At 36.7% G+C, this 14,133-nt stretch overlaps 1 protein-coding gene across 1 annotated transcript; it reads right to left on the bottom strand.

Moving 5' to 3' along the window:
- Nucleotides 1-42: 42 nt before the first annotated feature.
- On the bottom strand, nucleotides 43-13,578 carry LOC127651705 (storkhead-box protein 1-like). The gene is made up of 2 exons (XM_052137665.1): nucleotides 12,371-13,578; nucleotides 43-204 (listed from the first exon to the last, which is right to left on the bottom strand). The coding sequence occupies exons 1-2, from the start codon at nucleotides 12,690-12,692 to the stop codon at nucleotides 191-193; spliced, it is 336 nt and encodes a 111-aa protein (XP_051993625.1). The 5' UTR covers nucleotides 12,693-13,578; the 3' UTR covers nucleotides 43-190.
- Nucleotides 13,579-14,133: the final 555 nt, after the last annotated feature.

Genomic DNA, 14,133 nt, shown 5'->3' with positions numbered 1-14,133 from the left:
TTATTATAGTTTTCAAGCTGTAAAAACAGTTCTTTTTCAATTATTTACATTGAAATACTAAAAACTATCAGTCACAATGATGCAAAAGACTGGATGTAGATCCTCCATGCCTCTAGATGGCAGCAATGGATAAGTACACCTCATAATTTTCCACCCCTGTAACCGCTCTCTCGATCTCTCTCTCTGTCAGCTATGAGAATTTTCCTGTAAAGATGTTTTGAAATAGATCTAAATTACAATAAAGATAAATCAAAATACATTCTTGGATTATTTTTGACTCAAGTACATAGACATTTATATAATCCATATATTCCATAAATACTGGGTCAACACTAAATTCCCCAATTCTTTTGGATACATTCAAAATCCATCATTCTAGCTCTTATAAAGAGACAAGACCATATTTGTATTTCTTTGTGTCCTGTGTGAGTGGAGCTAGTTCACAGGACTCACAACTGAGTGTGACCTCCACAGGATAGTTTTTAAAATCTCTGAAGAGAAGCACTGCATGAAGGTATTTCCTCCCGGTCTACTCGTTTTAAAAGGGAGGGAGACAACAATTCACCTCACTTGACAGATCCACAGCTTGAGAACAACTCATTAAAAACAAAAGAAAAGGAATGTAGAAACTGTATTAAAAAAAAGTGGACACTGCCAAGACATCAATTCAACATTCAATGGGGTAGAGAATGAAGGCTACAGGAACATGTAGCTATTAGTCTTCAATGAATGCTTAATTTAGTAAAAATAATAAAAAAATAAAAAAACATTTAAAAAAAATCTTCTGAGCCCAACTAAGAAAATATAAAGCTTTAACCAAAAGCAGAGTAAAAGCCTTACACTTGAAAGAAATCCAAGCCAACTTTAGGGCAAAAGAACAGAGACTTCTAAGTATTATTTTAACAAATATTTAACTCTAAATTACATTTAATTAAAGGTATATTTTTTTCCTAATCAAACCCACTTGGTGTTGTAGCACCATCCTCGACCAGTTCAGCTATAGAAACATTTCAGAACACTTTCAGATCCTCAAATCAATTAGATTTTATAATCTGATTAAATTCAAATGTGAATGATCTATTTTTTTTATTATTTTGATGGTCTTCAAAGCCTCGTTCATTTTTAAGTTGTCTTTATTATTCTTGTAACATTGTTTTACAGCGTTTAAAAAAGAAACCCCATAATGTTAACAAATGAAACAGCATAAATAAAAGGAAAATATACATGATCAGGGTTGTATGAAAATGACTCAGGAATTGGGCATTTGAAGTACAGAGCATCAGTTGGACAAGCCCATTACCCCACGTCATGAATCCTGACAGATACGAGAGATTCAAGGACCCTAATCTACATTTTCAGGAGGCAGGAAACAAAGCGACTTAATTGTCCACTCGCCCCAGCACATCACCAATGATAAACAGCTTCTTATTTCAATCTTTGCACACAACATTTGATTCATATCAGTGTAAACTGAACATATGATATGATTGTGATATGTTCTCTCTCGTTATTTCAGGATTGAAAATGGCTCATCTATCAAACTCTGTTTGCGTGCATCCAAATAACAATGACTGTGACTGAGGGCAGTACTGGTAATTATTTCACAAATTAAAAAGGTATATTCTGTGTTCAGTACAAGTTAATCTCAATTAATTTATAACATTGATGACCACAAAGATTATTTTAATCTGGGTTAGTTGCAATGGAAGTAAATCCAATCTATAAATGTTAAAATTCTCAATGTTTCAAAAGTATAGCCACAAGATGTACACAGCATACGTGCAAACATGATTTTAGTGTGATAAAAATGCTAAACTTTTCTGTGATGACGTAACACAGTAAACCCTAAAACGACTTTAAAAACGACGATTTAAACATTTCAGCATAAATAATAAATGAGATTTAACAAAATAATTAATGTAAGTGCTTGTATAAAATTATAAGCTTTACATTTCTGCCTTGGCCCCATTCACTTCCACTGTACAGTGAAATCTCAGTTTTTGCTTTTTTAATTGAAAAGGAGAGATGAGTCTAGATTACTTTTTTTATGGTAATCAACATTATGCACAAATGCTGTCGACTGAGCTTTACTCATATTGAACCTGGAAAATTCCTTTAACTTCACCTAAACCAGCACCTCTCATTATCCAAAGAAAAGATATATATACATGTATTATTAGGGCTGTCAATCGATTAAGATTTTTAAACTAATTAATTACATGGTGTCCTGATTAATTAATCGCCTTAGTCAATTAATCAAGCCCCTCATATAACAATAATTCAATAATGATGAAATAATGATACAGTTATCTATAAATATTAAAATATTTATAATTTATATATATATATATCTATTTTATAACCATATTATTGATCATAAGTCAATCATTGGCATACAGTTCACAGCAATCCATTTTACAAGAGAATTTGTCAGTCAGTTCGAGATTTATTATGAGGGCTTGTTTAAGGATCCGTCAATGAACAGCTGTGTCAGACATGCTTGTGTAGCGTCTAGGGTGTGTCGCGTCATAAACATAAAATTTGTGTTGTCGCTGTGTTAATTTAAATATAGCTTAATACTTAGAACACATATTGAGATCCCTTAGTTTGAATTTGCGCTCCATCAAGTGTTTTGAACGCAAGAACGTAACGCATGTTTGTGTTGTTCTTCTGCTCAAGGGTGTTTTCTTAACTATATAAACTGTGCATTGCCACGCAGCTGAAGTTTCACTTACTGCCCTCTGGAGTAAACAGGTGGTACTACAAGCTTGCATTTCTCAGGAATCTTCCACGTTACGGTCCGGGGGCATTGCGATTAATGGCGTTAATTTTTTTTACGCGTTATTTTTACTCAAATTAATCGCACTGAATTAATGCGTTAAATCGGCAGCCCTAATATATATTTATATTACAGGTGCGTCCATATGGGCAGGTAGGGTAGAGCCCCACCTAAATATTCATCCACTTGAAAACATAAATCCATACTACAAACTGCCAATAATGGAATTTGTTAACCCGTAAATGTATTCAAATTGCTGACATATTTATTTAAAAGCATCCAAAGTATAAATGTTTATTCTTTTTAAGTGAAAAAGCTGAAACCTCCATTACACTGTGTTTGATATACTGTAGATATACACCGATCAGCCACAAAATTAAAACCACCTGCCTAATATTGTGTAGGTCCCACTCGTGCCACTAAAACAGCGCCAACCCGCATCTCAGAATAGCATTCTGCGAAGCTATTCTTTTCACCACGATTGTAAAGAGGGGTAATCGGAGTTACCATAGACTTTGTCAGTTCTAACCAGTCTGGCCAAGTCTGACCTCTCTCATCAACAAGGTGTTTCAATCCACAGAACTGCCACTCACTGGATGGCAGATGGGCTGGTTTGAGTATTTCTGTAGCTGCTGATCTCCTGGGATTTCATGCACAACAGTCTCTAGAGTTTAGCCAGTAAGATGCCAAAAACAAAAACTTCCATTGAGTGGCAGTTCTGTGGACGGAAATGCCTTGTTGATGAGAGAGGTCAATAGAGAATGGCCAGACTGGTTCGAACTGACAAAGTCTACAGTAATTCAGATAACCACGTTGTACAATTTTGGTGAGAAGAATATCATCTCATTTTGTTCCAAGCAATAATATGAAACCTCTCATCTCTCCATTAAAGGTTTAAGACTTTCCATAAATCAGAGGAACCGACTGACACAGGAGTTGCTGACTATTATCTTTATCACAGTAATTTTCTCCTTTTAAAAGGTTTTTCCTTTTCAGAACAACATTTCAAGTGGGAACTTGCCATGTTGGTAGAATCTCAACAGGCTGTCTTTCAATTAAGAGTAAGTTTGTCTGGATGGCATGCCTTTAAAATGCCTTTGTTACCTGCTTACCCAAATTTATTCCAGAAAAAAAAGAACAGAACATTCATAAGAAGGGTGTTTAGATTATGAATGGGATAAAAAAAAAAATACTATTAAGGTAACTACTGCAGTTTTTTTGTGTGGGCTTTAACTTTAGAGAGCGACTGCACCCCTGTAACTCATTTAGAGTTCTCGGTCTCTTTTTTTAGTATAAACACAGAGAAGATTGATAAGAGTGTGCAAGAATGGCTGTTAGTGGGTCAACACTCAGCAAAGTTTTACCAAGGTGATACATGAGTGAAAAGAGAGGGAAGGTGAAGAGTGCAGGTTAGGCTGCAGGCTAGAGGAGAGGCCTGCTCCACAACAGATCACAGAGATCACCCTCTGATCTCTTTACAGGCCAAAGATCAAAGCCACAGCTGGGCTTTCAACTGGAAAATTAATCAAAAGTCTATTTGCCTAAAAAAAAAAAAAGAGGAAGCCTCAGATATGGACTGACAGGCTAAATGCTTTGTTAATGAGAGGAAGCAAGAATTTCACATTTTATAACTTAATACTGTTTAGGGTCACACTAGTTCCTTGGTTCAGCACATTCCTTGTCTAAAAGGGATAGTTCACCCAAAAATTCTAATTATCTCATCATTTACTCACCCTCATGCCACCCCAGACATGAATGACTTTCTCTGCTGAAAGCAAACAAAGATTTTTTTCAGCTCTGTAGGTTCTCACAATGCAAGTAAAAAGTGGCCAGAAATTTGAAGGTTCAAAAAGCACATATAGACAGCATAAAAGCAATCCACATGGCTCAAGTGGTTAAATCCAATTCTTCAGAAGCTGAGATGATAGGTGTGGGTGAGAAACGTATTAATACAAGTCCTTTTTACTATAAATCTGCACTTTCACCAGCAATCCAATGCATGTTCACGGGAGGAGTTCTTCTGTTTTTAGTGATTCACATTCTTCTTGCATATCACCACCTACTGGGCAGGGAGGAGAAAGAAAAAAGGGAGGGATAAAGCAAAGAAAAAGAATAAACAAATATTTGCACAACAGCCCAGTAGGTGTCGATATGCATGAAGAATGCAAATCTGCAAAAAACAGAAGAATTATTCTCGTACATGCACATAGAAGGGCTGTTTCAATGTAGACTTATAGCAAAAAAGGACTTAAATATTGATTGTTTTCTCACCCACACCCATCAATATTGCTTCAGAAGACATTAATTAAACCACTGGAGTAATTTGGATTATTTTATGCTGCCTTTATGTGCTTTATGAAGCTTTACATTTTTGGTACTCATTTACTTGCAATGTAAGGACAAACGGAGATGACATATTCTTCAAGAAATGTTGTTTTCATTTTCAAAACCCTAGAAAAAGACTCATCAACTTCGGAAACATCTGTTTGGTTAGCAACCTAGTTCATTTCTCACTTTTTTTGTTAATAGTTTTAAAACATTATTTTCACAAAATCTAAAATTAATTATATAGATCTGCCACCATTTTTTCCCCTCACCTCTTTGATTAATTTGATTTCATTTTTGTTAACTTTAAAATCTGAAATTGATTTATTCAAACGACAATGGAGGGCTGAAATTCAATATTGAGCAATATTCAGAGTGCATGGCAACTTTCACATCTGTACTCGCACCAGGTTTAGTGTGTGTGGTGTGTGTGTGTGTGTGTGTGTGTGTGTGTGTGTGTGTATGTGTGTGTGTGTGTTTAAAGCCCAGTCGTGAATGAAAGATTTACAATCAGGTGTTCAAAATAAACCTGTACAGACACAAGTGTCCCAAACACCACATCAGCCAAATATGCACCACAGACTACTCAACATGACTTACTGTTGACCTCACTCACATACAGATGCACACAATGATTTACTTTCTGTGGATAATCAGCTATAATCATGACACATCTAACAAACTTACGGGAACTTACAAGGAGCAAGTGAAGGCAACTACAGAAGGATACTGATTACTGTCTTTATGAAAAAATAACCAAAGTCAAACCCCTTTTCTATTCTCACAGGTGTTAGTCCTAACAATGTAAGGAAGGTTAAGGAATGTATCTGCAAAAAGAATAAATTATATCTGAAAAGTTGCCAGTGCCTGAGCAGGGCTGTTCACATGTCTCTCCATGATGCTGATTTGTTGATCATTTGAGTATTTCCCTTCATTCTCTTCTGCACTCCTCCCTTTCCTCCCATTGAAGAAAAGGCTTGCCATGTGTCAAACACAATTCCCTTTCCTGTCCCCTCACCTTCCTTCCCATCTGCACCACAAGCAGACCTGTTTTTGTATAAACCCCAAAATTCTGCCACCATGATTCATGTGTATACACGACCCTGAGTGACATTGTAACATTATGGTCCTTGTATGTTTCCGCCATGTGACAAGTTGTAGAATTTGACCTATGGTCAGCCATCTACATTCCATTAACTTCATTCTGGTACAAATTGCTTTAAGAGAGATTCTCACTTTTCATCAGATGATTACTATTCTCAAGGCATCTACTATACTGTAGACGCCTTGAGGATTCTTCTTAAGAGTATGTTACCTACCAGTAGGCCTAAGTGGTTAGTGTCTTGTGAAATCTAAAACTTCACGGTCTCTGGTTGACCTCCAAGTACCACAAAGACTTCAGAAGGTAGCCATCCTGATCTTCCCAGAATATAAACCTTCAACCCAATTCATCAGACATCCACAAGAAAATATAAGGCTTTGAGATACAAATATCCAATTTCAAATAATTAGGAAGAAATAATGGCAGGTTAAATTCACATTTTGCAGAAACTATGTTCCTATAAAAAATTCTCCAAGCTAGATTATTTTTTCTTCTGTTTCTGTTTGCTCACTCTGATGTCCAAAATTCTATATTTCGATAAAACAGAACAGCACACTTAAAGGGTTAGTTCACCCAAAAATTACTCACCATCCCAGATGTAAATTATTTCTTTCTTCTGCAAAACACAAAGATTTTTAGGAGAATATTCAACTCTGTTTGTCCATACAATGCAAGTGAATGGTGACCAAAACTTTGAAGGTCCAAAAAGTGCATAAAGGAAACATAAAATAAATCCATAGGACTCCAGTGGTTAAATCCATACCTTCTGAAGTAATATGATAGGTGTGGCAAGAAAGAGATCAATAAATAAGTCCTTTTTTACTATCAGCCTTCAACTTTGCCCAGCCTCAACCAGAAGGTGGATGAATGTGAAAATGAAACTCACTTTCACACCAGAATGTGGAGGTGAACGTGTAGATTTACAGTTAAAAAAGGACTTGTATAATAATCTGTTTCTCACTCAAACCTTTCATATTGCTTCAGAAGATATGGATTTAACTAATGGATTACTTTTATACAGCTTTTGGGCCTTCAAAGTTCTGGTCACCATTCACTTGTGACTGACAATTTCTTTTAAAAAATGTTATTTGTGTTTTGCAGAAGAAAGTAAGTCACAGACATCTGGGATGGCATGAGGGTGAGAAAATGATGAGATAATTTTCATTTTAGGTGAACTATTCCTTTAATGAGTAATATTTTGAAATAGCTACTCCAATCTTATAAGAAATCAAAGACAGGAAGTCAAAAGTTTTGTCTCCGAATGTCGGAATTCAGAATGTTTCTGAATGCCCCTCCAAGTGGCCGAAGCTGGAAATAGCCGCAATGCTTTTGAACTGAACTTACTTCTTTGCATGTAAAAAAAAAAAACACAGACTGTTTGTATCAAAGGCTTTGATACAAACTTGAGTTGAACTCTGTGTCTGCAATTAGCACTTTTTCAAGTAGTTTTACTAGGCAGAGTTCAAAGATTTGAGAAACGGTTCCTTCGCACATTGAGGAGAGTTAATCTCACCCTTTGCAGATCTATTATTGAGCACAAACAACCTCTCCAACACTCACACAAACAGGTATGAACTCAACTTGACACTACTTGTTTATCATGTTTATGATAATCATACACCTAAGGGGGGTCTGTTCTGTGCATTTTTAGCTCTAATGGAGACTTTTTCGCTGTCTTGGTGGCAGAGACTGTGGGCAGGGTTATACATCTGATGAAATACATTCTTAACTTTTGAGACTTCACTTTTGATGGTGTGTTTTACAGCGTATAAGGAAGAAAAAACCTCAATAGAATATCAATTAAATTGAGCAAGTAGCACCATGAGGTGCAAAAAGAACGGATTTAACAACTGAAATCTTATAGATTACTATATTCTACCTTTATGTGCTTTTTGGAGCTTCAAAGTTCTGTCCACCATTCACATGCATTGAATGTACCAACAGAGCTGAGATAATCTTCTAAAAATCTTAATTTGAGTTCTGCAGAATAAAGTCATACACATGAGGGTGAGTAAATGATGAGAACATTTTAATTTTTAGGTGAAGTTATCCTTTAAGTCCTTTTTTACTTTAGATTCTACTCCCTGCCCAGTAGGTGGAAATATGCACAAAGAATGTGAATCGCCAAAAACAAAAGAACAAGAACTCTTTGGGGAAAAAAGGATGTAAATATTGATCTGTTTCTTATCCACTCCTATCATATCACTTCTGAAGACATGGATTTAACCACTAGAGCCTTATGCATAATTTTTATTCTGCCTTTATATTCTTTTTGAGCTTCAAAGATTTGGACCATGTTGACTTGCATTGTATGGACTAAAAGAGCTGAGATATTCTTCAATCTTTATTTGTGTTCTGTAGAAGAAAATAAGTCATACACATCTGGGATGACATGTGGTGAGTAAATTATGAGAGAATTTAAAATGTGGGGTGAACTATTCCTTTAAGGACTTTTTAAGTGGTTTAGAGAAGTTTTGTCGAATGGTAAACTGCCAATTTAATGAATTTGCCAGTGTGGTCACATTTTGAGAAGGAGGCAACAACTATGCGTGTTTCAATTGGAATGTGTCACATTAACCGATCTATGCAAGCACAGTTCCAATATGCACCCCATGCTGTTTTTCTGCATGTTCTGGAGTCCTCTTTGCCTTTGATGTCAAACGCAAAGAATATTGCAATGATTTCAAACGTCATGTAAACATGGACTTCTTGCTTAGTCAAATTTTTAAATAAGCTGATTTTTGAGAGTAATCAGCTTATTGGTGTGCATGTAAATGGCCTCACTGTGTCAAAAGATTGAGTAAAATCTAAGGTTATCGTTGAGTATAATTTAATATATAATAGTTATCAATATAAGGGATGATAACTCACTGAAGGCAAAAGCAATCATTTCAGTAAGATATAACCCTTACTTGAACCCTTTAATACACAAATTCCTGCAAAATATGCTATAAAAAAGTCAAAAGCTTTGAAGTTATTTCATTATTTAAAAAAATCTTTAAGTTTAAGCAACAGATTCAACGCTGAATTTCGCTTAACAGCAGAAGCTCACAAAGATGAATGAATCTAATGTAGTCTTTGCTATCTTAAAAATATCTTGAACATTTTTACATAAATTAAAAAGCTTTCAGAGGGAAGAAATCAGTTGAAGAGGTACAGGAGACCACAAACTCTGATAACTAAAAAAATGTCCATATACTGAGACAATTATAAAATATAAAAAGTGCAAACATCAATTTCCATACAAAACATTGAACATTATCAATATTTTTGTTAGGATTGCAGATCAGCCCATTCAAGGAAAATCACCAACAAAAATAAAATAAAACCAATATAAAAAAATGCAAATATATCATCACATTCCAAAATTGGTCATTCAGTACCAGAAAGTGCAATGAGGATAATTTCAACATTGAGTTGATGTGCACAGGTTTGTTTTAGGTTTTGCATTATCAGTGATTGGAGGCCCACTTCTTCACAGTCTCACCCTTGAAACTATGTTTTGTTTATACAAAATGCTGAGAAAGCGTTGACTTTAAATCATTTACTCACCATCATGCCATACCTGATGTGTATGACTTTCTTTCTTCTGCAGAACACAAATTTAGAATTTTAGAAAAATATTTCAGCTCTGTAGGTCCATACAATACAAGTGAATGGGTGCCACGATTTAGAAAAATCACATAAAGCTGACCAGTAGTTAAATCCATGTCTTCTGAAGTGATATGATAGGTGTGAGTTAGAAACAGATACAAATTTAAGTCAGTTTCTTTATATAAATTCTTCTCCTGCCCGGTGGGGGCATATGCATGAAGAATCACCAAAAACACAAGAAGAAGAATGTGAAAGTTAGTGAATTTTTTTTTACTTAAAATATTTATCCGTTTCTCACCCACACCAATAAAATTGCTTCTGGAGACATTGATTCAACCACTTGAGTTATATGGATTACTTTTATGCTGAATTTTTTTCACCCATTCACTTGCAGTGTATGGACCAAACAAGCTGATAAATTCTTCTGAAAATCTTCCTTTGTGTTCTGCTGAAGAATGAAAGTCACATCTGGGATGGCATGAGAGTGAGTAAATGAGGAGAGAATTTAAATTTTTGGGTGATCTTTTTCTTTAAGGACATTTTAAGTGGTTTATGGAGCCTAGTTTTAATAAATCTCATGGTAAACTCCCAGCTGCACATTCATTTGGCAGTGTGGCAACAGCGTGTTTCAACTGGTATGTGTCACATTAACTGATCTATGCAAGCACAGTTCCAATATGCACCCCATGCTGTTTTTCTGCATGTTCTGGAGTCCTCTTTGCCTTTGATGTCAAACGCAAAGAATATTGCAATGATTTCAAACGTCATGTAAACATGGACTTCTTGCTTAGTCAAATTTTTAAATAAGCTGATTTTTGAGAGTAATCAGCTTATTGGTGTGCATGTAAATGGCCTCACTGTGTCAAAAGATTGAGTAAAATCTAAGGTTATCGTTGAGTATAATTTAATATATAATAGTTATCAATATAAGGGATGATAACTCACTGAAGGCAAAAGCAATCATTTCAGTAAGATATAACCCTTACTTGAACCCTTTAATACACAAATTCCTGCAAAATATGCTATAAAAAAAGTCAAAAGCTTTGAAGTTATTTCATTATTTAAAAAATCTTTAAGTTTAAGCAACAGATTCAACGCTGAATTTCGCTTAACAGCAGAAGCTCACAAAGATGAATGAATCTAATGTAGTCTTTGCTATCTTAAAAATATCTTGAACATTTTTACATAAATTAAAAAGCTTTCAGAGGGAAGAAATCAGTTGAAGAGGTACAGGAGACCACAAACTCTGATAACTAAAAAAATGTCCATATACTGAGACAATTATAAAATATAAAAAGTGCAAACATCAATTTCCATACAAAACATTGAACATTATCAATATTTTTGTTAGGATTGCAGATCAGCCCATTCAAGGAAAATCACCAACAAAAATAAAATAAAACCAATATAAAAAAATGCAAATATATCATCACATTCCAAAATTGGTCATTCAGTACCAGAAAGTGCAATGAGGATAATTTCAACATTGAGTTGATGTGCACAGGTTTGTTTTAGGTTTTGCATTATCAGTGATTGGAGGCCCACTTCTTCACAGTCTCACCCTTGAAACTATGTTTTGTTTATACAAAATGCTGAGAAAGCGTTGACTTTAAATCATTTACTCACCATCATGCCATACCTGATGTGTATGACTTTCTTTCTTCTGCAGAACACAAATTTAGAATTTTAGAAAAATATTTCAGCTCTGTAGGTCCATACAATACAAGTGAATGGGTGCCACGATTTAGAAAAATCACATAAAGCGACCAGTAGTTAAATCCATGTCTTCTGAAGTGATATGATAGGTGTGAGTTAGAAACAGATACAAATTTAAGTCAGTTTCTTTATATAAATTCTTCTCCCTGCCCGGTGGGGGGCATATGCATGAAGAATCACCAAAAACACAAGAAGAAGAATGTGAAAGTTAGTGAATTTTTTTTTTACTTAAAATATTTATCCGTTTCTCACCCACACCAATAAAATTGCTTCTGGAGACATTGATTCAACCACTTGAGTTATATGGATTACTTTTATGCTGAATTTTTTTCACCCATTCACTTGCAGTGTATGGACCAAACAAGCTGATAAATTCTTCTGAAAATCTTCCTTTGTGTTCTGCTGAAGAATGAAAGTCACATCTGGGATGGCATGAGAGTGAGTAAATGAGGAGAGAATTTAAATTTTTGGGTGATCTTTTTCTTTAAGGACATTTTAAGTGGTTTATGGAGCCTAGTTTTAATAAATCTCATGGTAAACTCCCAGCTGCACATTCATTTGGCAGTGTGGCAACAGCGTGTTTCAACTGGTATGTGTCACATTAACTGATCTATGCAAGCACAGTCCCAATATGCACCCCATGTTGTTTTTCTGCATGTTCAACATGCAAGTGCACTTCACTGACATGTTCAATATGAAGAAGGTTGGCTTTGCATGTTTCTCTCAAACTTGTGCACAAACACATTCACATCTAGCCTCCAATAAATAATACAACAATTTGCCTATTAGCTATGGCTGTCAAGCAGGGATCTTGGCTAGTGTGTCAGTCCGTCATGCCATTGAGTCAGGCTTACCTATGCACTTGATCTCGAAACCCCGGGGTGGTTTTAGGGCCCTCCGTGTCCATCCTTCCCTCAGGACCTCCAAATGGTCCTCTTTGCCTTGAATGAGCAGAACATGTTCGTCTATCCAGCCCAAGAAGAACGTCTCCGATATGGCGTCCGTGACTTTCTTATTCCAGAAGTGCTGCATGTTCTCCGCTTTGAAGTCGGCGAATATCTCGTAGCCGGTGTGATGGTGCTGAAGCTTCTCCGTGACCGCGGCTGATTCGTCGGTGCTGACCCGGGACAGCACTATGGCCAGGGAATGGGGGGCTATCTGCAGGAACTTCTCCATTCTCCGGCGCGTTTCACACACAGGCCACGGCGTGGATTACGACCCGGTCCGATGCGCCACGGCACTCAAGCGGCGTTTTATTTCGCACCTTATTAAATTTCCAAAACGAACACATCGCACCGTGTTTCAGTTCGGGTGTATTTCCATTAGCCGAAGCGCTCCGCGTGACGGCGGAGGGTCCGCGTGCATGATAAGCGCGAGAGACGCCAATTTCATTTATTCATCAATTGAACGGATACAGTGCTGCGTTCCGTATGGTGAGCCCATATCCTAGTCCCAGTGGTCCGGTGGGCAATGATAACTGGGCACTGCACTGACAGGCGGCGAAGCAGCTGAGCTGAATAATCAATAGGGCTGTCTGTATTAATAGATAACAACCTGCCGCTTCCCACACCTCTCCCACGTCATTATGCGCATACGGGCGAAAGAAGGCAACACCATCGAGGCATCTTTAGCGGTGGGCTGATCGATCACTGCATTCATTGATGATTTTTGCTGGCCATAAAACACAGGAGATGACTTCATCCCTTCTTATGCATGTCTTCGTTTGGTGCACCACAAGGTTGACTCCCAGTCGGCCTTTTCTCAGATTTAGTGTTTTCTTGCACACTACGGAGCATTCATATGTGCTGCAGGCTTGCGTTTCAGAGGTCAGACTCACAGCCGTGACTAGTCTCGGAGGCGTCGGGCTCTGCGCGCCTGGTGTCCGGTATGGCGGATTTTTAGATTGGACGTGTCGAGAAGCGCGGCGGATCAGCAAATGTTTTCTGACTCCACCTACAGGCGGCTGCAAAACATCGCGAGTTCAGTGCATGAATCGCTACAGGTGAAGATGGGATAAGCAGAGCAAGAGCGAGCGGTCACCGATTAGCTCAATGCACTTAAAACACTTACACGTAAGGAAAATGATAGGGTAGACATCAGGGACGTACTGGGACTGAAATTCAGCCCGGGACTTTAAGATGGAGAGGCTATTTTTTCTCTGGGTGCCTGCACATGTGGGTGTGGATGGTAATGAGGAGGTAGACCGGTTGGCAAAGAAAGCATTAAATCATGCACAAATAGAAATGAATGTATCATTAAGTAAATCAGAAATCAAGAGATTAATAGCAATTGAAATTAATAAAAGATGGCAAAAGATATGGAATAGTGACTCTAAAGGAAGACATCTTTATCAAATTCAAGAACAGGTTGGAAATGAGAGGAAAAGATATGGAAATAGGAAAAAAGATGTCATTATTACAAGGTTAAGAATTGGTCACACTGCATTGAATTATAGTCTTTATAAAATAGGGTAGCATGATACAGGAAACTGTGATAAGTGTGGGGATTTAGAAACAGTGCAGCATATTCTTTTAGAATGTGCTGCATACGAATGGGAGAGACAACAGTTAATTCAAGAGCTACAATGGATGGGAGTTGATACAATTTCAATAAGAGT

Source organism: Xyrauchen texanus, chromosome 11 (genome assembly GCF_025860055.1).
Source record: "Xyrauchen texanus isolate HMW12.3.18 chromosome 11, RBS_HiC_50CHRs, whole genome shotgun sequence".
NCBI classification, from domain to species: domain Eukaryota; kingdom Metazoa; phylum Chordata; class Actinopteri; order Cypriniformes; family Catostomidae; genus Xyrauchen; species Xyrauchen texanus.
The sequence above is the reverse complement of the archived record's forward strand: the minus strand, read 5'-3'. Positions and strand labels throughout refer to the sequence as shown.

Coding starts and splice junctions, on each gene's coding strand:
- LOC127651705 (XM_052137665.1), bottom strand. CDS start 12,692: ATGGAGAAGTTCCTGCAGATAGCCCCCCATTCCCTGGCCATAGTGCTG.